Raw genomic sequence first — 25,452 nt, 5'->3', positions numbered from 1 at the left:
AACAGATAACACATTGTCCTCTGATTTTTCTGCCCAGTCACCACCCATGAGGTAGGATGATCTGAAAGAGAAAGAACCCATCCAGTGAGCTTCCATGGCTGAAGGTAGACTTGAACCTGAGTCTTTCTGATTCTAGTCAAACACCTTATCCACTATATTCTAAGAAACTATATTGGAAGCATCCAAACCAATCACTATATTATAAACCCTAGTACCGTGATGACGAAGCTGTGGCACACGTGCCATAGGTGGCATGCGGAGCCATATCTGTCAGCACGCAAGCTGTCAGCTCTAGTGCGGATCCTGGCCAGCTGATTTCAACCTTCCGGAGGGGTGAGGGAGGCCATTTTTGCCTGGGGAGGGAGAAAAACAGGGAAGTTCAAAAACTATCTGTTTTTGGCTCCCAGAGGGCCTCTGGTGCGCCAGGGGAGGCCGTTTTCACCCTCCCCTGACTCCAGAGGCTTTCCTGGAGCCTGGGAGGGTGAAAACGACCCCCCCGAGGCCCTCTGGAAGCCAAAAATGTATCATTTTTGAACTTCCGCTAGGCCCATTGGACCCATTTTTTGCCCTCCCCAGGCTGCGGAGGCTTTCCTGGAGCTTGGGAGAGCGAAAATGGCCTCCCCTGGCCCCCCGGAGGAAATACCAGGATCAGCTTGGAGACAAGCAGTGGGGGGTTGTGCGTGCATGCGCATGGGGGGCACTTTGCATTAGTGGTGCCAGCACACACGCTCCCATTTTTGGCACACAACAACAAAAAGGTTAGTCATCATTGCCCTAGTATATTGTTCTCTTCTGATGAGACAAACTATCAAATGAGAGATTCACACATTTCCAGTTGTATCCAAATAATCCATTTGGATTTGTAAATTGCTTGTGGACTGTGCATAGTGAATATCTGCTTGTTTTTGCGAAGACTTGATGTCATTAGTAATTTTTGCAATTCCATTTTTAATTAAAATGCTATTAATCTTTCCTATGCTAGGGAAACTGTAGTCACTAGGGCTGTTTGATAGTCCTTTTCAATCTCTTGCCACAATGACGCTATCTGTTATGACTGTCCCCATTATTAGTTTTTTATAACCTTTTAATGCACTTTATTGATTTCATCAACTTCTGAAAATCTATGCCATATATTGGGCATTATTATCTTGGAGTACTTTGCACTGCTCTCCAGCTGTAAACTCTGATAAAAGTAGAAAGTCTTTACAGTAGTGGTATTCCATGAATGTTTATGGAAATACAATGTAGAGTTTACAGTGCATATATACAATACGGTAGATTCATAAAAAGAAAGAATGGCAAATCTTGTTTTACAGCTCTATCACTATGATTTTTTTTTACCTGGAATTGGAATCACTTTTCTCAGACATCTTTCCATAAATTGTCCACTTCCTTTATGAAAAGACTTTCTAAAATTAGTAGGGCATATTTGGCTCCATCTCACTGTTATTAAACTTAAAATGTTTTTTTCATTCATAATGATTTCTAGAACAGTGTAATAGTGTGGTTTATCTATTCTAGTAAACAAAAGTTGTAAAATTTATATACAGCATCCTGCAGATTAAAAAAATGAAAACATGGTGGATAAAGATCTATACTTTTAAAAGTTGGAGATAGAAATAAATGAAATTGTGAAATTACTAACACTGATCTTTCGTAAAAAGTAATTAATATTGCACACTTTCTTGTCTTGCTGAAGATAAGTAATAATTCACTGTCACAGTTCAAGCCACAGAAGATATTATTGTATTTCTTAATGAATTTAGCTCTGAACTGAATTTCACTTTTAAATTGTTGTTCAAATGCTTTATGTCTGGAAAATTGAAGCCTCTGCAGTCATCACCGTAGAAATATACTTGCATCTCAAGATAACAGTTTATATATCAGCCAAAAGGGATGTTGTTTACCAAAGTCTATGATATAATGCAGGGATGACTAACCTTTTTGTAAAGGTGTGCCAAAACTGTGTGTGTGTGTGCTATCGTGCGCACACAGGTGTCTACTCCTGTGCTCATGTGCAAGCGACCCCACCATCACACATGCCTGATTTTCGCCCTCCAAAGGCTTTCCTGAAGCCTGGAAGGGGCAAAAAACGGCCCAACAGCCGAACCAGAAGTTCTGGAACGAATTTCTGGCTTGCCCATTGCACCTGTTTTTCACCCTCCCCAGGCTTCAGGAAAGCCTCCGGAGCCTGGGGAGAGCGAAAAACAGGCCCAACGGGTATAATGTGTTGGTCTTTTAAGATGTAATAGAACTTCATTAGAATCTATGAAATAAGTATTATTGGCAATCAAATATGTTGTATGTAATTTAATTTAATAAAGAAATGTACTTCACATTTATATTGCAATGTGAATGCACTTCTTTGGCACACATATTTTTATGACATCAGACACTGATACATATTTTGAATGTAAAGAGAAGGCTTGCAAGACACACATGACTCAGTATTCTATTCTCCCAAGGAACTGCCAAAGTAACACAGCACAAAATTACAGAAGCCAAAAGCTATTCCAGTTGTGTTAGGAACATCTTCCTTTGAAAAGCTGAGTTAAATTTTATTTTATTATTTTTGGTGTAGGGGCTGTTAAAAGGGGTCAAAAAAGATCTGTATCCTCTCCTGTTTTTTTTGTTTTTTGTTTTTGTTTAGCATTTCAGCCTCTTTTCTGTGCACCTACAATAAATGTAAATAGGAGAAAAACAGTATATAAAGCAAAAATGGCATGGTTTTTGGAGTTCTTTCTAGTCTTTAGTAACAGTGATAGGAGGCATTTTACTTTTTGTATGGAATGCATTGTGTGCGTTTATTTGCATTCTTACACTTTCCTGGGATTAACAGTGTGCATAAATTGTACTTGTGTACATTTCTATGTGTAATTGGAATGAGGACTGTCCTGTTGTTGGAATTTTTATGATGAATTCCTCTGAGTCATTTTCTCATTATTTACTCCTTCCTACTAGTCAGCATGCTAGCCATAAATAGTTCCCAACAACTTGTTTAGTGATTGTTAGGAGTTACAATGGTGCTATGCTGGAACATTATTTTGCCGGTGTGCACATGCGCACCGGGCGGCTGCTCTTCAGATTTTTCACATGTGTGCAAGTGTGGGCACTCCCGTTTTGACACTCAGTGCCAAAAAAGTTCGTCAACACTGCCCTAGTCTGTTCTTTCAAGTCTTCCAATGATGCACTTTTTGCCATCATAACTATCCACTTTGCTGCTGCTTTTCCTTTTCCTTTTCCTTTCCTTCCCCTCCCCTGCCTTCCCGTTTTCCTAACTTTGACATCAGTCCTTATGCAAGGACAGTTGGGTAAGGTGTTAGAAGTAAGATAATTTGAGTCTATGCCTTGAGGTGATTAGTGCCTTGAGTAAGAACACTTGGTTGATTTGTTCGTTTATTAATTAGTATGTTTTCTTGACTATCCATTATATTCCCAAGAATTTTGAAGCCTTTGATAGTTGTTCTATCCTGCTTCTTTAAAGTCCACCTTTCACTTCCATTGTCACAGGGAATTCCAGGGATTCTATGACTCTGATTATTGTAGGTATAGACACATTGCAGCATTTGAATATCTTTTCTAAGGTCTTGAGGGCTGGTCTGCCAAGTGTGAATCAGTAATGTATTTCTTGGCTACTGTGGTTTAGTTCAGTATTACAGTCCTGTGCATACACAGTTTGGCTGGTAGTATTAAAAACAAAATTTAAGAGTTTGCATCATGTGGTATGTGTGTATATTGTGATTGTTATTGTCATGGTCCTTTAAATCAGTCTTGCCTCTTGGTGACTACATAGAAGTGGTTTTACCAGTACTGGCTCCCTAAGGCTGAGAGATCCTGATTGTTCTAACTCACTGGCTTTCATGCCTAAAGGAGGACTAAAACTTGGCTTTCCCCAATTACGATTATGTGATCGGGAGATGCTGTGATGACTGCAACTATGAGAACCATAGATGCCTTTCATTAACTGCCATCACAGCTTTGATGACTTCCAAATGAAGTCATCATTTAAACAAGGACTGGCTATACTAATTATATTGATAGGTATAAGATTAGAGTTATTATTTTATTGTTGTCTAAGGAGAGTCTTAGTCATTCAGGTCATGGTTGTTCCAAAAGGTGCTTTTTCAAGAGGCAACTGGACTTTCCTGTTTTTCTTTGACGAGAAGTATTTCTTTAGCCAAGAAGCTTCTTTTGCCCTGACTGGATGATGGGGAAGGGAAGGATTTGCATTCCTTGCAGACAGCTGGTCATTTGCATTCTTTTAGAAAATTGTTGCGGTCACTTGGAGGCTTATCTGTGCCCTGGGGTCACCTGAGTAGTGCATATGGGTGTAGAGCCTTCTAGGAACTGCTGACATTATTTTATTGTTGTTTTATTTTGGTTGTTTTCTGATCATCTGGTCAGAGTTGCACTGTTTGACTTGGGTGGCCATAATCACTCTCAGAGGCAGTTCTTTTTCTAAACTAAGAAAAATGTCTTATCTCCTCTATGAGATTATTTGGAAAGATAACTTTCTAAAGGTAAAATTAGATGCCAAATTCTTTCCCTACTTTTGGATAATGATTCTTTTTCTATGAAAATCCAAGAGAGAAGCTACATAGACTAAAAGGGTTGCAAAACAGTGAAGATTCTTAACAGTCTTTTCCATGGCTTCAGCACACTTGACATTATCTTAGTTAGGCAAATAGAAGGACATTTACATAACCTCTTTTTGTTGTTTTTGATGGGAAGAAATAGTCTTCTAAAATCATACTTCTGCTAATACTCAGAAATAGCCTATTTTGAAAATGTTAGCCTTTTCACATTAATCAAGAGCTTTTCTAAGTGAAAAGAGCAGAGGTTCTAGTCTCCAGTTGAATTTACTGAGACATAAGAGCAATATGAACACCAGCAAAGAGTTTTCTAGAAGTCTTGGTGTATAGCTTCTGATAATGTTGGATTTAGCAACTAAAATAAAATTTTGTACTTAGGTAGCTCTCTCTTTCTCCTATTATTTGTTTTTCTTTTCCATTTTGAACTAAGGGAAGATTGTTACCACAGTGGCAAATACTACTTTAGTTCCGATTAACTCTCATTTATATTACACAATTATAGCAGTATTGTCAACAATATGATTGCAATTTTCAATGTACTTAAAATTATATGGTAAATGTAATAAAATTAAATATGCATCCATATTAAAAATTCTATCTGGGTGGGACTCTTGGTTCTTCAATAGAGTGAGTGATACAACTTACATGAAAGAATTGCTAATCTATTTTTGTGAACACAGGTAGAAATGGTAGCACAAGCACTTGAAAACAAATTGAAACAGTTAAAAAAAGCATGCCAACTTGTCACATTCTACAGTCTTCTAAGAATAGTCTGTTGATTTTTCATTTTGTTAAATTTTTAAGAATTAATTCCTAAAAATAATCCTTCAAACTTTTTACAGGTCCTTTTACAGATGTAGTCACCACGAATCTTAAACTACGAAATCCATCAGACAGAAAAATATGCTTTAAAGTAAAAACTACAGCACCTCGTCGATACTGTGTGCGGCCAAATAGTGGAATTATTGATCCAGGAACTTCAGTAACTGTATCCGGTAAAAATATTAAATACAATTTTGTTCCTTTTGGGGGGCTTTTTTCATTTATAGAAGGTGTTGAATATTTAGGAAGTGCATAATTAAAAAAACCTAATAAATGATATATTTATTATTTGAATCATTAAAAATATCAGCTGAAACTAACCACATTATTATTTGTTGACATTCTGCATAATAGTTTGATTAAGAAAATAATCTTGAGTTTTTGTTGGGATATTGAATATAGAGATCTTCTTTACATTTCTATGGACCAGTAGCACTAGCTTTTACTCCTGAATAAGTGTGGATTAGTAAGAGGCCACAATTACAAAAAAATTCAAGCAACTTTATTTATTTATCTGTATCTTATGTAAAAACACTAACTTGGTTTGATATAATGATATAAGGCCTTGAGGAGCATTGTCCATGGGGTCGCGATTGGTCGGACATGACTTTGCAACTAACAACAACAACAGACAACCACCTTATGCTTCAAATGAACGTCTACACCCCCAGGCACCAATTAAGATTTCTTTTTGGAAATAACATTTTATTCACCTTCAGGAAAAAGAAAACCTACTATGATTATACATACATACGTACGTACGTACGTATGTATACATACATACATACTCGCGTGCGTGCGTGCGCGCGCGCACACACACACACACACACACACACACACACACACACATATATATATATATATATATATATATATATGCATTCTTTTAGAAAATTGTTGAGGTCACTTGGAGGCTTATCTGTGCCCTCAAGGTCACCTGAGTAGTGCATATTATATGTATGTATGTATGTATGTATGTATATATGTATATATGTATGTATGTATGTATGTATGTGTATATATATATATATATATATATATGTATATATATATATATATGTGTGTGTGTGTGTATATGTGTATATATGTATATATATATATGTATATATGTATGTATGTGTGTGTGTGTGTGTGTGTATATATATATATATATATGTAGGTCTCTAGTTGTTCGGGTTTTCTCCCGCGTAGAATTGGAGATGTCTTGGCGACGTTTCGACGAAGTCACATTCGTCATCTTCAGGCTGCTGCTGACTACTTCAGGTTTGGTGTTTCCAGGAGTAGTGTGGGATCTTGGCTGTTTGTTCCTTATAACTGCTGGTAGGGGATTAAATTTTAACTGCCAGTAGGGGATTAAGTTTTAACTGCCAGTAGGGGATTAAAACTGATTGAATGGGGGCTTGGGTGTGTCTTGATTAGGTGGAAGTGTGTCATTATTTGGTGGAGGGGTGTTCTGTTCTGATTGTTTGAGGGGTTGTGTTTCCTGTGAGGGTAGGAGGGGTTTTGAAGAGGCTGATTGTGCTTTAGCAGTCTGGCTTCTGGTTCTGGGTCGTGCCTCCTCATCAGTTTGTGTTTTTGGTTGTTTTCTTTGTGGATGTTTTTTGGTAGTATTCTGTGTGGCTATTGTGAGTGTGGGCCTGGTCTCATTCTTCATGTTTGGGATTCGTTTGTTAATGAGGGCGGGTTTCCAAAGGGCTGGCAGGCGGGAGGTGTCGTCTCGCCTGTTCATGCTATGTGGGTGTTTTTCTATTTCGATTGCTTCCCTGATTATACGGTTGTTGAAGTGTTCGGCCTTGGCGATGGTTCTTGTCTTACTGAAGTCAATTTTATGTCCTGTGGCTTTGAGGTGTTGGACCAGGGAAGAAGTTGGTTCTTCTTTTTTGATTGCATTTTTGTGTTCTTCAATGCGTGCACTTATTCTTCTGTTGGTCTGTCCGATGTATGTGGCGGGGCAAGTAGTGCATGGGATTTCATATACTCCTTGATTTTCTAATTCAATTTTGTCTTTGGGGTTTCTTAGGATGGTGGATATTTTCCGGTCTGTGCAGAATGCTGTCTTGATGTTGTGTTTGCGGAGGATTTTGCTGATTTTGTCTGTGGTGCCTTTTATGTATGGGAGGAGGACTTTTCCATTTTCTTGTTCTCTGTCCTGGACTTTAGTGGGGGTTTCTTTTTGGATTAGGTTGGTGATCTTATTTCTTTGGAATCCATTGGATGTCAGTACATTGGTGAGAGTGTGTAGTTCGGTTTTTAGGTGTTGTTCGTCAGCTAGGCGTTTTGTTCTGGAGATGAGTGTCTTGGCTACGGAATTGATCTGGGCTGGGTGGTGGTGTGAGAGTGCGTGCAGATAGCGGTTAGTGTGTGTTTTCTTCTGGTAGATGGTGTGTCCTAGGGAGCCGTTAGATTTCCTGTAGACTAAGACGTCCAGGAAGGGGAGTTGGTTGTTTACTTCTGTTTCCATGGTGAACTGTATTTTGGGGTGTAGGCTGTTGAGGTGTGTAAGGTCCCACACTACTCCTGGAAACACCAAACCTGAAGTAGTCAGCAGCAGCCTGAAGATGACGAATGTGACTTCGTCGAAACGTCGCGAAGACATCTCCAATTCTACGCGGGAGAAAACCCGAACAACTAGAGACCTACATACTAACACCCGCGAAAACCTCAGAAAACATATATATATATATATGTATGTATGTGTATATGTGTATATATATATATATATATATATATATATATATATATATATATATATATTCTCATATTCATATATTCATATATTCATATATTCATATTCATATTCGTAGATTTTCACGGATACATGTATGCAGGTTTTGGTATTTGGGTCTTTTCCTGTGTAAGATTGAGAGTATCTTGCCGACGTTTCGATGAGGTCCCACTCGTCATCCTCAGGCTGGTGTCTTTGGCCTCGTGCCCGTGCGAGCAAAGCACAGGCACGAGGCCGAAGACACCAGCCTGAGGATGATGAGTGAGACATCTTCAGGCTGGTGTTTTGGGCTTAAAGTGTGGTCAGAGCTGCCCTCTTTCTTCTTTCTCTAGAAAGATGGCAGCTCCGACCACACTTTAAGCCCAAAACACCAGCCTGAAGATGGCAAGTGAGACCTCGCCGAAACGTTGCCAAGACAATCTCAACCTTACACAGGAAAAGATTGTTGACCCTAAAAGGCAAAAGCTATCCACCAGTTTGAGCTGGAATTGGCACTCTTTAGGATGACAAGAAGGAGAAGCATTGCCAAAATCTGGGTTTGAATTTATATTTTTTTAATTTTATGTTCCTTTGGGGAGAGATCAGTTTAAATTAAGAATTGTCCTCCTTTCAGGCAAATACATCATTATAATGTTGCTAACTGCTTTATCAATCTGTTCTCTACAGATCCACAAGGTGGTGCTACTAGCATTTTCTTAATCCTTGTTTTAGGAGAATTATTATTCTGGCTAGTGTACTGTGATTTCATGCTTTTCTACAATGGCTGTCTTAATATTTTAGTTGTTAAAAATAGTTTTGCCTTTAGAGAATAATGAAGATATTTTATAATATAAACATTAGTTAATAAATATGTTTTTGTTTTTTTAGTACATTACATGTTTGCTCCCATCGGCAATATTTTTAGTTAAGGTGGAAAAGATGTTTTTCCGTATTCTAATATAAATAATAAAAGGAAACAAATATCAATTATATTTTGCTAAATTATGGCCTTGAACTTGTCATTGACAATTCTATTCTTCTGAAATGTTTAAGGTAACTAGGTTAAAGTAAGCATGATAATTATGAGTGAATATACTAAGCAGTTCCCCCTCTATCCTATCTACCATTTTTGTAGCTACCAAAGGCTTACAGGGAAAGTCTCTGTCAATCTGGTAAGGCCAGTTCTAAGCAGAGAAAATCTAACTCTGTTAATCTCTACTTAGATAAGCAAAGTACATACAATTTAATCAAAATAAATATATGATGTTCAATGTATTACAACTCTTCTACCTAAAGGGTAGTTGTAACAGGATAATGCTGTAGGTTCAATTGAATTTTGCTGTCTCATATTTAATAGGAGGGTGGAGAGATGGAATTTTTTTGTAGGTACATAAATGGCAAAATTGTATCTTAAGTATAGAATATGTGGGGAATGAATAAGGGAGTAATTGTCCTAGTGAAAGAACATACTGAGACTTATTCTTATAGTTTTGCATTTGTAGTCCATATTTTTGATTGTGGTGAGAGAAGAAGGTATAAAATAGTACCTGGAATGATGTGTTTGTTTTCTTGGCTGTTCATGGTATTTTCATGAGTCTTCTCCAACACCAATGTTCAAAGGCATCACTACTGTTCCTGCCCTTCTTAAAAGTCCAACTTTTGTTTCATAGGAAATATGGCTTGCATGATTCTGATTTTTGTAGGCATAGACACATCAAAACATTTGAATATCTTTTCCAAGACCTTCATAGTTGCTGTACTAAGTGCTAATGTGAGGCTTATTTGTTCCTTGTTTTTGTTGCTTGTTCCTTTACTGTTGATGGTTTATCCTAAAAGGCAAAAGCTATCCACCACCTTAGTATCTTCACTGATAATTCTAAGAGAGCTTGTTGTGCATGTTGTTAATTTGGTCTTCTTTCTATTTAATTTAAGTTCCATTTTTTTACTGTGCTCTTTGACTTTAGTACTAGGGCTTCCAGATCCTTTGCATTTTCGGCGATCAGGGTAGCATAAGTTATTTATATTTCTTCCTCAATTTTAAAACAATGTTGTTGTTGTTGTTCTTCTTCTTCTTCCTTTCCAGTTTCCTTAATGCATATGCAGCATATACCCTGCCTTAAATAATGTTATACTAGGACCTACTGCTTTAACTGTTCTTCCCTTCTCATGAGCTGAAATTAAAACTTTAGCATTTCAACTAGTTTACTAGCCACTGGGTTTTTTTTAAAGAAGAAAACACTAGTAATAGGGCCTTGGTAGGTGAATTCATCTAATAATTATATCACTATGAATATATATTTTTTGCATTGGAAAGCTCAATTGGCCCTTATTTAATTCTAAGATAATTCTAAGATAAAATTTATAATATGAATTGTTCCGATTTGGCTCAGTGTGATATATGAACTAATCTCAAGTAATAAACTTTGGTTTACAATATATATTTTCAGATAAGCCAAAATAAATACTTTGGATTGTTTTTTATTGTATGTGAATCAGGTGTAATACTTTCTGCAGGGCAAAATGTATCCTGTTTAGGCAAATGTTTATACGAGCTCTGTTTTTGTCTGTTGAAGCTGTCTGGCCTTTTGGGAGGAAGGATATTTTGTGTTATCTTTACTTTGCTTTCTAATGGTTAATGAGAAGAACAAGTGTACATTATTGTATAAAGTAAATAAATTGGCTGAGAAGTAGTCTTCTCAGAGTCTTCATAAAATGTGTACTAAAAAGCTGTATTCAGTGTAATATATATTGAGTTCTATTTATGTAATAAGATTTGTTTCTCCATCACCTACATTCTAACCTCAACACACACACAAAAATACAGCATTTTTAGTCTCTAATTTGAGAGCTACTGATCAGTTTTAATGTATTTCAGAATATTGAATACAATTTATAACAAAAAAATCCTTATTTTTTAATGGAACTCCAGTTTATTTGTCTTCTCTGAATTTATATTCTTTTGAGACTAGAAATTATTAAATTAAAGATGAGAAATATTTGAAATAATACATTATTTTTCAAATTATAAAATGTAGCTAATTATAAGAAAATAAGGATCAGCTAATACATAATAAAAGAATTGGGTTATAGAAAAAACTTCAAAGTATATACTGTATTCTATGAATTTACAATAAAATTAAAATTTCACAAGAAAAAGTTTGCAAACTTTTATATAATACAAACTTTGTCTATTATGCAGTTATGTTACAGCCTTTTGATTATGATCCAAATGAGAAGAGTAAACATAAGTTTATGGTACAGACGATCTTTGCCCCTACAAACATTACAGATATGGAAGCAGTGGTATGTAAATATCTACAATTTCAGTTTTTAGTAAATGGACAAATATGAACTCCTTTTCAGGTTTTTTGAAATCAGCCCCCTTGTACTTCCTTTTACCTCATATATCTCAAACTTTTCCAACTTCTCTGAATCTATTTTTCAAAAGCAGCATCAGTATCTGAGAAAGATTTCAAATGTTCACTTAATTTAGAGACAAAGTAGTGGAATTGTGATGGTTTCTGCTTGGGGGGGGGAGACATTATTTCTCACAGCAGCTTTAGTGTTTTCAGTATTTTGTCTGTTTGAGGAGCTTCAGCAATTTTGAACCTACTGACATATTTGGATATTTGAGATAGTATCACGAGGAACACTACAAAATGGCTGGTTAATTTTACTCTATGTAAAAATAAGAATTGCAACAATTTAGACTTGTATTTCCCCCCCTCATTTTAAAGATTGTAATCTACAATATTACAACTTTGCAGGGTCCCTCCTGCTGAGAATGTGCCTGTCAAATTTCTTTCCTAGTAAAAGAATTCATAAATATATATTGTCAATTTTCTTAGAAATAACCTTGTGTGGGCATTTAAACTTAAAGTTATGTGGGTAGCACATATAATCAAATATGTATTTCTGCACATGGCACTTTTCCTCTTCTCAGCATAGCATGAATATAAACATTTTAATTGGTTTTATTCAGTGTAGGTTTATTTTACATCTGAATTAGGAGATAGTTACATCCCTGGCTAGATTTCAAATCATGGCTTCAGAAATAGACTTACCCGTATTCTGGTATTAGTAGTTTTTGGTTCAAATGTAAAGGGAAACTGACAATTCTAAACTAGAAAAAATATTGATGCTTGATGAGGAATGGTTTATATATCACAAGGATTTAAGTCTAGATTTCCTAGATCCGGGATGGCGAACCTATGGCACGTGCATGTGCGCGCTGGCCAGCTGAGTTCAGCCTTTTTTAAAGCCATTTTTTGCCCTCCCCAGGCTCCAGAGGCTTTATAGGAGCCTCGGGAGGGTGAAAAGAGCCTCCCCTGCTCCCTCCGGAAGCCCTCTGGAGGCTTCAGGCGCTTCCCTGAAGCCTCAGGAGCACAAAAAATCGGCCCTATGGGCAAACCAGAAGTTTGGGGAACAGACTTCCGGTTTGCCCATAGGGTCGGTTTAAGCACTTCGGAGGCTTCAGGGACCTTCAGGAGGCTTCCCTGAAGCCTCCAGAGGACTAAAAACGACCCAGGTCCCTGAAGCCTCCAGAGGGCCTCCGGTGGGGAGGGCGGGAGGCTGTTTTCTCCCTCACCAGGCTCCTATAAAGCCTCTGGAGCCTGGGCAGAGTGAAAAAAGCATGCAAAAAAATGGGGGGGGGGCTCTCATGCATGCATGCACATTGGGGGGGGGTTGCACATTGCATTATGGGTGCGGCATGCCCGCGCACGACCCCCCTGTGCTCCCCCCTTATGGCACGCAAGCCAAAAAAGCTTCGCCATTGCTGTCCTAGACCAATTGCCCGCTAAACCATGCTAGTTTTTGAAAATAAGTATGCACAGCAGAGTTTATACATTATGAAAATTTATTTGATGACATCTAGTAACATAATTAATGTTTTTCATTGTTGTCATAGTGGAAGGATGCAAAATCTGATGAATTAATGGACTCCAAATTGAGATGTGTATTTGAAATGCCTAATGAAAACGATAAGCTGGTAAGTAAAAGATATATTGAAAAGTTTATGTTTTGCCTATATCTTTTGCATATTGTTAAATATAGAGATTATAATTAGTGCTTTAATAAAACCTCTAAAGCTTTCCAGTCTCTTTTCTAATGTAAAGACACAGTGTTTTTGTAAACTTTTAATCACACTATTTTTTACATATGTTGTAAATTTAGTCAAAATAAAATTTGGCTTGGAATCAATAAAGCCATTTAGCCTGTGTATTAAGCGCAAGTTTATAATGTGTAAAAATGGGTACATCTCAAAAGAAAATATGAAACATGATATACAGAAGAAGAAATAAGTAATAACTACTGGAAGTGGATAAAATAAGTTGGTTTTCATTCAGTCTTGAAAGAATGAAAGTTCTTGAGATTTGCACCCAGAGTGGTGAAAGGCAGCTTGTGAATTATCAGCAATTTTGAACTACCTTTATAACTATCTGTAATTTTCAACTATTGTGTCCTATTGCATGATCAGAGCTTCATCTAAATACTGTAATAAATAAAAAGATTCTGGTGAAACTAAAAACATCCAATGTTATATCCTGCTTATTAGCACATTGATGTGGCATTCAGTGTATTTGATTGGAAAAGTATATTATCTCTTATTTCAATTGAGCAAATTAGGTCCGGGAGATAACAGTGAGATGTGACCTTCTTCTAGGTGCTGCTTGGAGTGTCAAAGCATGGATTAATTTCAGCTTGCTGCCCAAGGACTGAGTTCAAAGTTTGTGTAGCCACGCCTCTTGGTCCCCTCAGAGGCTTAGTTTTAAAAACTCAGTCGCCCTAAAAGGACGCTTTTTGGGGAGTTCCAGTCCTTGAGCAGCAGATTGGACTCTCCAAGTCAGTGTAGTGTAGCCTTTATTATTTTTGTGTTCAGTTAGGTTAGATTCCATTAGCTCCTTTATTGTTTTCTTCCAATCTGTCAAGAGTGTGGATTGTCTCATTACCTTCAGATGTGCAGAACAGGTTGCCTGGAGTGTGGCTGGCTTTCGCGCTGCCGCGATCATAGCAACACCATGAGGCTTGCTAGCAGCTGCTGGCGAGCCTTTGGGGATGGGTAGGCAATCAGGGTCCCCCAAAGAGCTGTCGGAGGACTGGTAGAGCCGGAGGCTCTCCTGAGTCTTCGGAATAGCCGACAGTTTTCCCGGTGCCGCTCCAGGCGCACGGTGGCCATTTTGAAGAAGACAAAATTGGCGTGCTTTATTCCTGAGGCGTTTCAAGCCACTGCAGCCTGTTTCCTCAACAGATCGCCCCTGGGAGGGGTCCTAATCATCTGGCCTCATTCCGGGTCTCCAGACAGGCCTTCCCTCCCCAGGACTTTCATCAAGCAGCTGCAGGGACTTTGGCTATTGCCTGGCCATTCCCTGGTATTTAGAAATAGCGCAGATCTGCGAGTGCCTTGGACAAATATGACCGGTGTCATTTTGTCTTGCCTTTGCTTCTTGCTGGACATTAACAACGTCTAAAGGCCCCCTTGTCAACGTAGACACGCCATCTTCGGCCCTAAAGCCTCATTTCTTTTGCCAGCTCTTCAAGCCAGTCCTGCATCTGTGCCTGACATCATGGCCCATTCAGACCACCAATCTGAGCAGGGCCTGTGCCGCTGGGTCTAAGAATCCACTGGCTAGAGATGCCTCCCCGGCTCCTTTGGGGGTCAGCGAGGTGTCCGAGCCAGAGGAAGGGGAGCAGGATGCTCCTCATCTTTCAGAGGATGAAAATCCTCTTCCTGATACGCCCGCCTTCTTAGGCTTACTCAATCGCTCTATGTTTAGGGCTATCCTTACCAAGGCCAGGACTTCCGCCACCCAAATGGGTCTCCCAGCTCAGGCAGACAAGACGTCTACCGATCAAAGCAACAAAGATACTATTGGGCCCCAGGAACCTGGTGCGGGGCTCTTCAAGGAGACCACTCATCCTCAGGATCTAGTCCCAGCCCCCCAGCTGTTCTGGATGTTATACAGCGCCAATGGACCCAACCGGGTTCTATGGCTAATCCCAGTGGGGTAGATAAGCTGTATACCATGGAGAGTAGCCTTGAGGATCTCTTAAAGCTTCCTCAGGTGGATGACCCCATTGTAGCACTAACTTCCAATTCAGTGTTTCCAGCCGACCTGCTGGAAGGCTTAAAGGCTGAGGACAAGAGAGCATCATCATCATCTTACTTTAGCAGAGCAGCACTGTTTTGGCTCCGCAAACTGCTGTCCAGCCTACTGGCGGGGGACACCAGAGCACGACAGGATGTGAATAAAATCATAGCGGCTGTCGAGTACTCTGCCAACGCCTCACTTAACGCCACAAAATTTTCCTCCAGAGCCCTCGCCTCCAATGTGACCTCACACTGTCTGCTGTGGCTTCGCCACTGGAAGGCAGACATGAAGGTGAAGTGGAAGCTAGCTTCCGCTCCCTTTAAAGGGGAAAAGGTTTTTGGGGAGGCCTTGGATTCGGTCTTAATTGAATCCAAGGATAAACATAAAATCTTACCAGTGGTCACCAAAAAGCCAGATCGCAAGGGTCAGTCCTTTCCTAGGCAGCCCTTTTGGAACACAGACCCTCCAGCCTCTGGGGGATTTAATCGGTCATACTCCCAATCTCAGGATCGTCCCCAAGACAGGTCATCTTACAGGGACAAGAACAGGCAGCGGGGCAACTGCAGGCCCTTCCCAGGGGGATATTCCAACCGTTCCTTTTCGGAAGTTGAAGTGACCGTCACCGGTCCCCTACCATAGGCGGTCATCTCCAACTATACGCCGCTCAATGAGAAGCGACAACAATGGACACTGATTCTGAATACGGTCCATCATAGCCTGACCCTGAAATTCCTCTCATTTCCCCCACGGACTTTTGTCCATTGTCCCATTCCCACGTCTACCCACAAGCGCCAGCTGATGCAGGCGGAGATAGGACATTTGCTGGAGATGGCCATCGAGAAGGTCCCCAGGGGTCAGGAGGGGAAGGAGTTCTACTCGATCCTCTTCCTGGTCCCAAAGTCTTCAGGGGGAGTAAGGGCAATACTGGACCTCAAGAAACTCAACATCCATCTAGTGTACAAGCGCTTCAAGATGCAGTCACTTCAGACCATACTGGGTTGCATCACACAGGGCAACCTCCTAACTTCCATCGACTTGAAGGAGGCATACCTGCATGTTCCCATTCATCCAGCGCACCGCAAGTTCCTGAGATTCCAGTTTGCCAACCAGCACTATCAATACAGGGCCCTCCCCTTTGGCCTCTCGTTGGCCCCAAGGACATTTACCAAGCTTCTGGCTGCCATCGCAGCACATCTCCGATCTCTCCCAGTGAGACTCGAATGCTACCTGTACAACATTCTCATTCACTCGTCATCCAGGGGGAAAGCCCAAAGAGATCTTGACATCACCATCCGCGTTCTCCAACGCCACGGGTTCTCAGTCAATCTCGACAAGAGCCACCTGACTCCAATATGAAGAATTCTGCATTTCGGCATGGTGATTGACTCCAGGAGCTGCGAAGTCTTTCTCACATGGGAGCGGGTGGACAGCATTAGATCTCTGGTGAGATGCATCCAAGCGGCCGAGTCAGTGTCCATCGTCTCTTTCTCCCAGTTGCTCGGAAAAGTAATCTTGTGCATTTCAGTGGTTCCTTTGGCACTTCTGCATGTGCAAGAGCTCCAATGGTTCCTGTTACCAATCCAGAGATGGAAGGCCAGCAACTCCAGGAGAGTGGTGCTCCTTCCCCCAAGGGTGGTTCGGTCACTCAGGTGGTGGCAGTCAGAGACCCTGCTACGGGGATCCTTCTTCAAAGAACTGGAGCGCCTGGTCTTAACAATGGATGCCGGCCTATACGGTTGGGGCACTCATCTCCAGGCTCACGTAATTCAGGGTATATGGTTGCAGGCGGAGCTCGCCCACAACATAAATTGGCTGGAGCTCCGGACCCCCAGGTTTGCCCTGTGTCATTTTCACCATCACATCAAGGGCCGCGATGTCCTAATACTGATCGACAACATTGCCACAAAGGCATATATAAACCACCAAGGCAACACTTGATCTCAGGCCCTGATGGCAGAAGTGGAAGCACTGGGCCGATGGGCGGAGCGTCACCTGGCACCGCTGCGGGCAGACCACACCTTGGGGGGAGGACAACGTGGTCGCGGACTGGCTAAGCAGGACTACCATCAACAACTCGGAGTGGCGACTCTATCCATCATTGTTCCATCAGCTGTCGCAAAGGTTCGGCCTCCCGAGGGTCGACCTGTTCGCCACCCCAGCCAACATGCATCTTCCACGGTTCTTCGCCAGGTTTCAGTGCTCCGGCACAGACGGGGCAGATTCCTACGAAGTCACTGGCCTCCCAGCCTCTTGTATGTGTTTCCACCTCCTCCCTTGATACCACTGGTAATTAGGAAAATTCTGGCGGAGGAAGTGGAAGTGTTGCTCGTAGCACCATACTGGCCAAAGAGGTCCTGGTTCGCCGGCCTTGTCAGCCTGTCGGTGACCAAGCACTGGCGCATACCTCAGGAGTAGATCTCCCTCAGCCAAGGGGCCATTCAACATCCGATCCCCAGTGGCTGCATCTAGCCGTTTGGCATTTGAGAGGGGCTTTCTGAGGCAAGACAGCTTCTCTGACAAGGTCATCTGCACCATCTAGGTGTCCAGGAGACCTTCTACTGTGCGGATCTATGACACAACATGGACTATCTTCTCTTGGTGTCACTCCCATCACATCAATGCCACAGCAGCGACAATTCCGCAAATCCTGGACTTCCTCCAGGAGGGGTTGGACAAGGGCCTCGCCCCAACACACTTGGGAGGTAGATAGCAACCCTAGCCACCATCTTGTCCAGAGTCAATTCTCAACCGCTCAGCCGACACCCAAGGGTTCGCAGTTTCCTAAACTTGGAACTTATTGATTGTCTTGCAGACCCTAACATCGCCACCATTCGAACCAATTCGCTTGGTTAGTCTACGGCATTTGTCATTCAAAACTGTCTTTCTCATACCCATCACTTCAGCTGGTCGGAATCATTCTTTGTGTCTTTTCAGCCCGTTTCCATGGGCAGGAAAGTCTCATCTTCTACCATAGGACGCTGGATATGGGCATGTATCAAGCTGGCCTATGAGCAACAGACTAGACCGGTTCCTCCTTGCATTACAGCACACTCAACAAGGAGTGCCGCGACCTCAGCTGCGTGGGCTATGGAAGCACCCATTGAGGAGATATGCATGGCTGCGACATGGTCGTCACCATCTACTTTCGGGAGGAACTACAGACTTGATGCCTTTGTTCTGTGGAGGCTTCCTTCGGGAGAAGAGTTTTACAACGGGTTATCGCGACTTCCACAGGCCTGGGCATTTCTTCTTCCCACCCTGGGATTACATAGTTTGGGTATGTCCCATGCTTGGACATGCTTAATCTTCGTTTGTTTAAACTCAGCCTCTGAGGGGACCAAGAGGCGTGGCTACACAAACTTTGAACTCAGTCCTTGGGCAGCAAGCTGAAGTTAACCCATGCTTGGACACTCGCGCAGCTCCTAGAGAACAACCATTCAGGTAAGCCAACGGTCATTCCCCTGTTTTAAAAAACATACATGTATTATTTTCCATACTGGTTATCTTCATAGTATAGGCTTGTGGAAGTGAACCGTGTATCAATCAAAAGAAAACTTGATTTCAAAAAAAGGATTTGCTGATAGTCATGCGACTGTAAAAGGCTACAGCATCATTGTCATAATTCCCATCAGGTCACAGGCAGATAATTACATTTTATTGGTTTTACTTTGATTTCTTGTAAACTGCCCAGTCAGGTGGCATATAAGTATAAATATTATTATTAGTATCCGTAGTAGTAAGTATTAATAATAAGGAGAGGAAAACTATGTGGATGTTCCATCACTAAGTTTTCAAGAAGAGTTTGGACAACCATTTGTTTAGAATGTTGTAGGATATCCTGCTTGAGCAGGAGGTTGGACTAGAAAATGTCCAAGGTCCCTTCCAACCCTATTATTCTATGTTCTAGAACCATGATAGTGAACTTGTGGCATGCGGATCCATTTGTTAGGACACGCGAGGCATTGCCTGTTAGCTCCAGCATGCATGTGTGCATTGGCCAGCTGACTTTGGCCTTCTCTGAAGCCTCCGGAGCGTGGAAAATGGCCCTACGGGCAAACCGGAAGATCAGGAACAGAAAGAAAGCCTCTGGATCCTGGGGAGGGCGAAAAACGAGTCCATCGAGTGCTAAAAGCAGGGGGGAGGGCGGGGTCACACCTGCATGTGTGCTTGGGGTCGGGCGCATTGCATTATGGGTGTGGGCATGCCAGCACACGACCCCCCCTGCACTCCCCCCACTTTTGGCATGCAATCTGAAAAAGGTTAGCCATCACTGTTCTAGCATATTATTACTCTACTACTACTAATAATAATGCTTATTATTGTTAACAATTTTTAGAGTAGTAAAGTTATACTCAAGGTACTAGGGAACTGCATGCCATAGTAAAAACCCATTATCTGCTCTCCATACACCTCTTTCTTCTACCTCTCTCCTACCTCCTTTCTTCCCTCCAACATCCTTTCCTACTCTACTTCCCCTTCCTTTCTCCTTCTCTCTCTACATTCCACTCCTCCTTATCCTCATCTTCCCCCCTTACCCTCTCTCCTATCCCTCTCTTCCCATCTTTCTTCTCTCATCTGTTTCCCACTCTTCCTCTCATTGGTGTATTTCCGCTTCTGAGCAAACTCCATTCTATGTTGATGGTATTTATGCTTCCATATCAATATACTTAATATATCTTAGTTTTAAAAAAAAAGAAAAGAAGAAGACAGTATACATGTGCAATCATATTACATTAAAATCTAACACCCCCGTCAAGCCTAATATACATCCCTCCCTCCCCCCCAACCCCCCCCAGCCTTCCCTCCCCCGACTTCCCAGAACTTTAACAAAAACAGTCTAAAATATATTGGAAAAAAGAATAGAAAATTGATAACATCTTTACATTGATACAATGTAAAGATCTTAATATGGCATACTTGTGAGACAGTTCTCCGAGTATGCTGAGGAGAATCCAAGAAATGGGTTAATTCTGCCTTCCTGCCCATTATACTGAGTCAATCAAGCCTTTGTAGCCATGCCTCTCGCGCCTACTTCCCCAGTTTTTGACTCAGTCTTCAGCTCGACAGATGCTTTTTTCTCAACTCCGATTATTCAAACCTCAGAAATGAGAATTTAAGAACCCCTCCCTCTCTTTTAACAGGAGGAGATCAAGACAACAGGCAGGCTCCCCAGTCTGACCGGCAAGGCCACCCTTATCTGGCTCATTTCCAGGGAAACTAAGGTCCCTTTTGAACGTTCTGCGAAGGGGACTTGAGTCACTGCCTGGGGCTCTGGAGCATACTCGCCTAGTGGCGATCCAACAGCTGTGGCAGCTGAGTTTCCAACTGAGATCTGTCTGTCTCTCCGAGGGATCCGTTTCTGAAAATGGAGCCCCCCGCAGCAGGAGACAGCTGCGAGGAGAACATTTGTTGAGAAGGACTGAAATTACCAGCCCCCAAGCCCCAGGTTTCAAAAAAAATGCTCCTCCATCCACAGTTTGGCCAGAATCAGGTCAAAAGCACTATCCTCCAGAAAGACCACTAAGGCCAAGGAGGATTCACGAAGGGACCAAAAAGCCTTAGACAGAGAAGTTGCAAAAGCAGAAGGGGAGGCAGACCAACACAGGCAAGAGAGTTTTTCAGTGGATGAACCTACCGGTTCCTGCGCTTTTCAACCACAGCCGTTACAATCTCTTACTGAAGCCAGTCAGACCACTAGTCCGACTACCCAATCTTCGCCACCAGATGGCGCCTGAGACCATCTTTCTCAGCCACAACTTCCAAGGATATAACACAATGAGCTGTTCATTCCTTCTGTTTCAAATCTATTCCCACCGGAAAGTCCTTGGGAGCTGGCTCTTAAGAGGGCGAAGCCCACCCCAGAGGCTACCTTCACTCCGACAGCAGTGAGACTCTGCCCAAGAGAGATACAAGAGCCAGAAATTTTCCTACTAATGAGACTAATAATCTCAGAGGCCTTTGCTCAGGACATTGCCACAGGCATACAACAAAACCGACAGGCAGCCTCTCCAGCCTCCACCCTTTCACTAGGGGCATCCTACTGCACCCGATAATCTAAGGAATTTACTGGTTCCTCACAGGCCTCATTCCCCTGCCCCTTCCATATGCAGTTTGGAATCCCTCTCGGACGATGAGGAACATGAAGAGTTAATGCTATCTAAGAATGAAGGAGTGACACCCCCCCCCCCAAAGCTTCACAGGACTCTTTCGCCCTTCCTTGTTTAAGACACTTCTCTACAAAGCCAAGACCACAGCTCGGATAGGAGTGGCCTTAGGCTTATCTGACCCCAAAAATTTATTAATCTCAGCGCCTGCCATAGATAACAAGGAGATTCTTTCCACAAAATTATTCCTGGATGTTGTCCAACGATAATGGGCCCTACCAGGGCCATACCCATCCCCGAGTGTGAGTGACAAGCAGTTCTACAATGTGGCCTCAGATCTCACTGCAGCACTACAAATGCCAACAATCGAAGGCCCCGTGATGACCTTAGCCTCTTCCACCATGTTCAATGACACGGAGGATGCCTTAAAAACAAGACAGGAGAGTAGAACTGACATTTCACAAAGCCCATCAGGCGGCTGCCTGGGTGGTTAAGTCAGCCACAGCTGCTTCCTTCTTCAATTGAACTTCCTTACTCTGGCTCAGACAGATGCAAGCAAGAATCCTAGCCACTGACCTCCGCACTCATTAGGACATCAACAAGGTGATAGCAGCGGCAGAATTCTCTGCAGATGCCACACTGAATTCGGCCAAATTCGCTTCCAGGCCCATCACCTCATCCTTGATAGCCCAACGACTGCTTTGGCTTCATCACTGGTAGGCAGACATGAAGTACAAATGGAAGTTGGCTTCTGCTCCCTTCAAAGGCAACAAGCTATTCAGAGAGGCCTTAGAGCCTATATTCCTAGAGACAAAAGACAAAAAAAAAGTCCTACCCTCTATGTCCAGATACACTGACCATCGATCATCGTCCTACTTTTGGAAGCCTTCCTTCAATGCAGCAGACACCTCACAGCCACAGAGGGCATATTTCCAGCGACATGATCACCAATCTGATAGGCCCGGCTATAGAGACGAGCAGACAGCAGTCCCAACCCAAATGGCCATTTCAAGGCAACAGAAGTCATCTCTTCCGTTTTTCCTCCAGATGACTGCAGATCCAACCCTCCCATTGGTGGCCGTCTAAGTCTCTTCATGTCTCAATGGAAGGAAATGACCATAGATGCATGGATCCTAAACGCTGTCCAACTAGGAATCACTCTCGACTTTCTACACCCCTGAGGTTCTTTATTCATTGCCCTGTCTCCAGAAATGGAACAAGAAGATTCCTCATGAAAGCTGCAATACAATACCTGTTTGACATTTGAGCCATCAAGCTAATTCCAAAACACCAGAAGCGACTGGAGTTCTATTCCATCCTGTTTGTAGTCGCAAAGCCTTTGGTGGTGGTGGTGGTGGTTGGAGAGCGATTTTCTACCTTTAAAGACTAAACAAAAGATTCAAAATGCAGTCCCTCCAGTCTATACTGGAGAGCATCCGGGAGGGCGACTTCCTGGCTTCAGCAGATTTAATGGAAGCATTCCCACACATCCCTATATTGCCTGTGGTTTTGCTACGCAAACCAAAACTACTAGTACAGGGCCCTCCCATTCAGTATCCAGAACATTCACAAAGATCCCAGCAACGCTCTTGGCTCACCTCAGAACCATTCCTATTCACATTCAGTATTACCTGGATGACATATTGATCCAATCTTCCTCACCTCCGGGCAATAGAGGACCTCCGCTTCACGATCAGGGTCCTTCAGGATCACAGATTTTCAGTCAGCCATTATAAGAAGAGCCACTTCTCTCCTATCAACAGGATATTCCACCTAGGAGCATATATAAACACAACATAATGCATAGTCTCCCTGTCCCAGCAACTCCAGGACAGCATCAGAACTCTGGCAAACCGGATCCAATTGGGCCAAACAATGCTCCTGGCCCTTCTCTCACAACTCTTAAGCAAGATGATGTTCTGCATCTCCATAGTTCCTAGGGCACGTTTACATGACAGGGCCTTGCAGTGGTTCCTCCTGCCTTACCAGAAATCTGGCAAGAGCAATTCAACTACCAGAGTCCAGGTCCCACCAGTGCGGTCATCCAGTCTTTCTAGTGGTGGATGTCCCCTGCCACAGCCAAGGGATGCACATTCAAGGAGCCAAACCATATCACTATCACCACGGACGCCAGTTTGTTTGGCTGGGGAGCCCACATGCAAACTCAGATGGCACAAGGCCAGTGGTCACAGGAGGACTTATGAAACAACATCGGCTGGCTAGTCCTGAAAGCAGCCCACTTAGCCCTCCAACGGTTCCAGACCATCATCTCTCACCACCACATACTTATCTTAACAATGTATCCACCAGGGCTCATATCAACTGCCAAGGGGGCACCCACTCTAGGTCCTCATACGAGAAGCCAGGCACTTGGGGCACTGAGCGGAACGGCATCTTCTGTCCCTGCAGGCAGAACATATCTCAGAAATATGCAATGTACAGGTGGACTGGCTCAGCTGAGCCGCATTCGACCATGCAGAATGGCACCTTCACCCTGACCTGTTCAGTCATTGTATTAAAAGTTTGGCGCTCCAATCCTGGACCTGTTTGCCACCCCATCAAACAGCCAGCTATCCAGGTTTTATGCCCAGTTCACTACACTGGGGGTGGAAGGGTCAACATACTCTGCATTCCATGGCCCCGGGGGCTACTATGCGCCTTTCCTCCGCTTCTCCTCATCCCAGGGGTAATTAGAAAAGTACTGGCGGAGACAGTGGAGATCCTACTCTTGGATCCCTACTGGCCCAGACGGCCATGGTTTGCCTATCAGTATCCAGACTCTGGAGGATCCCACAAGACAAAATCTTGTGGGATCTCCCTCAGTCAGACAGCTCTCCTCCACTCAGACCCACAATGGCTCCAACTAACCATTCGGCATTTGAATGGAGGGCTCTGAGGCTGGGCACCTTCTCTGGCCAGTGGTATAGACCATTCTACGTGGTCAAATCACATCAAACATCACGCTCAAGGCATCATCATGCCTTTGTCGAAAACTGGAAGTAGGCACGAGAGGCGTGGCTACAAAGACTTGATTGACTTAGTCTAATGAGCAGGAAGGCAGAGTTAACCCATTCCTTGGATCCTTTCTCAGCACACCGAAAAGGAGTGTGTCAAGTAAGACCAACACCCCTTCTCTCAGTTTTGTGTCAAAATATTGTTTTATAGAAAGTGGGCAAGAAGACATAGCTAAAGAGATTTAAACTTGAAATAAGGAGGAATTTCCTTATCTTGAAAAATATTAAACAGTAGAAGAGCCAGTCTCCTGAAGTGCTCCATCATTGGAGGTTGTCAAGCCAAGATTGGATGGCCATTGGTGTGGGAAGGTCTAGGACAGTAGTGGTTAATCTTTTTGGTGCTGAGAGTCCAAAGAGTGCATGTGTGAATGCATATGTGTGTATTGCCCCACATGTGCCTCTGCACGATCGTTATGTGTCCCCCATGCATGCGAACTGCCCCCCCTCACCCCGTTTTGGCTTCCAGGTTGGTGGAGGAGGCTTTCCAGGCCAAAAACGGGGCATAGGGGGCGTGTACACGCACAAAGTCCCAAAATGCAATGCAAGTGCATGCGCACATTCCCTGCATGTGCTCTGCGCATGCATGGCAGAGATCCAAAGGCCAGCTGGCTGACGGGAGGCACATGTGCATGCGCAATGGAGCTGGATTGGGGCAGCAGCTGGCGTGCCCTCAGAGAGGGCTCAGCATGCCACCTCACTGCCATAGGTTCACCATCATGGCTCTTGGCTGATATAGGTGTGGGATGGATTAGAAGATCTCTAAGGTTCCTTTACATTTAACGTATGTTAAAGAGCTCAAGAATAAGTGACTTGAATAGCTAATTTACTCTATTTTCAAGTACAGGTAGTCCTGAACTTATGATCGGCCTCTTAGCAATGGGTTCATTTAACAACTGCAAAATGCTAAGCAAATGTTGCAAAAAAGGTAAATATGGGTTGGTCACATGATTTACAACCATACAACATGCAACCATAATGGACAAGCTCCATTATGGTGGTAGGTTGAGGACTACCTGTAACAAGATAATTGGGATAATGTAAATTTTCCCCTTATGTTACTGCTTTGTATATTACAGCTCACCGATTAAGGCACACTGCTGTTCAGATCGCTCTGAATTTATGGTA

At 42.6% G+C, this 25,452-nt stretch overlaps 1 protein-coding gene across 1 annotated transcript in view; it reads left to right on the top strand.

Annotated features, from left to right (window-relative positions):
* Positions 1–25,452, top strand: part of VAPA (VAMP associated protein A) — a 55,388-nt gene that overhangs the window by 20,577 nt on the left and 9,359 nt on the right. The window contains exons 2-4 of the mRNA XM_032222551.1: positions 5,435–5,587; positions 11,318–11,421; positions 13,028–13,108. Coding sequence (XP_032078442.1) covers positions 5,435–5,587; positions 11,318–11,421; positions 13,028–13,108 — 338 coding nt within the window. The remainder of the gene's footprint in view (positions 1–5,434; positions 5,588–11,317; positions 11,422–13,027; positions 13,109–25,452) is intronic.

This window comes from Thamnophis elegans, chromosome 8 (assembly GCF_009769535.1).
Source record: "Thamnophis elegans isolate rThaEle1 chromosome 8, rThaEle1.pri, whole genome shotgun sequence".
NCBI lineage: Eukaryota > Metazoa > Chordata > Lepidosauria > Squamata > Colubridae > Thamnophis > Thamnophis elegans.
Note: the sequence above shows the minus strand (reverse complement) of the source record. Positions and strands in the feature narration are given on the sequence as shown.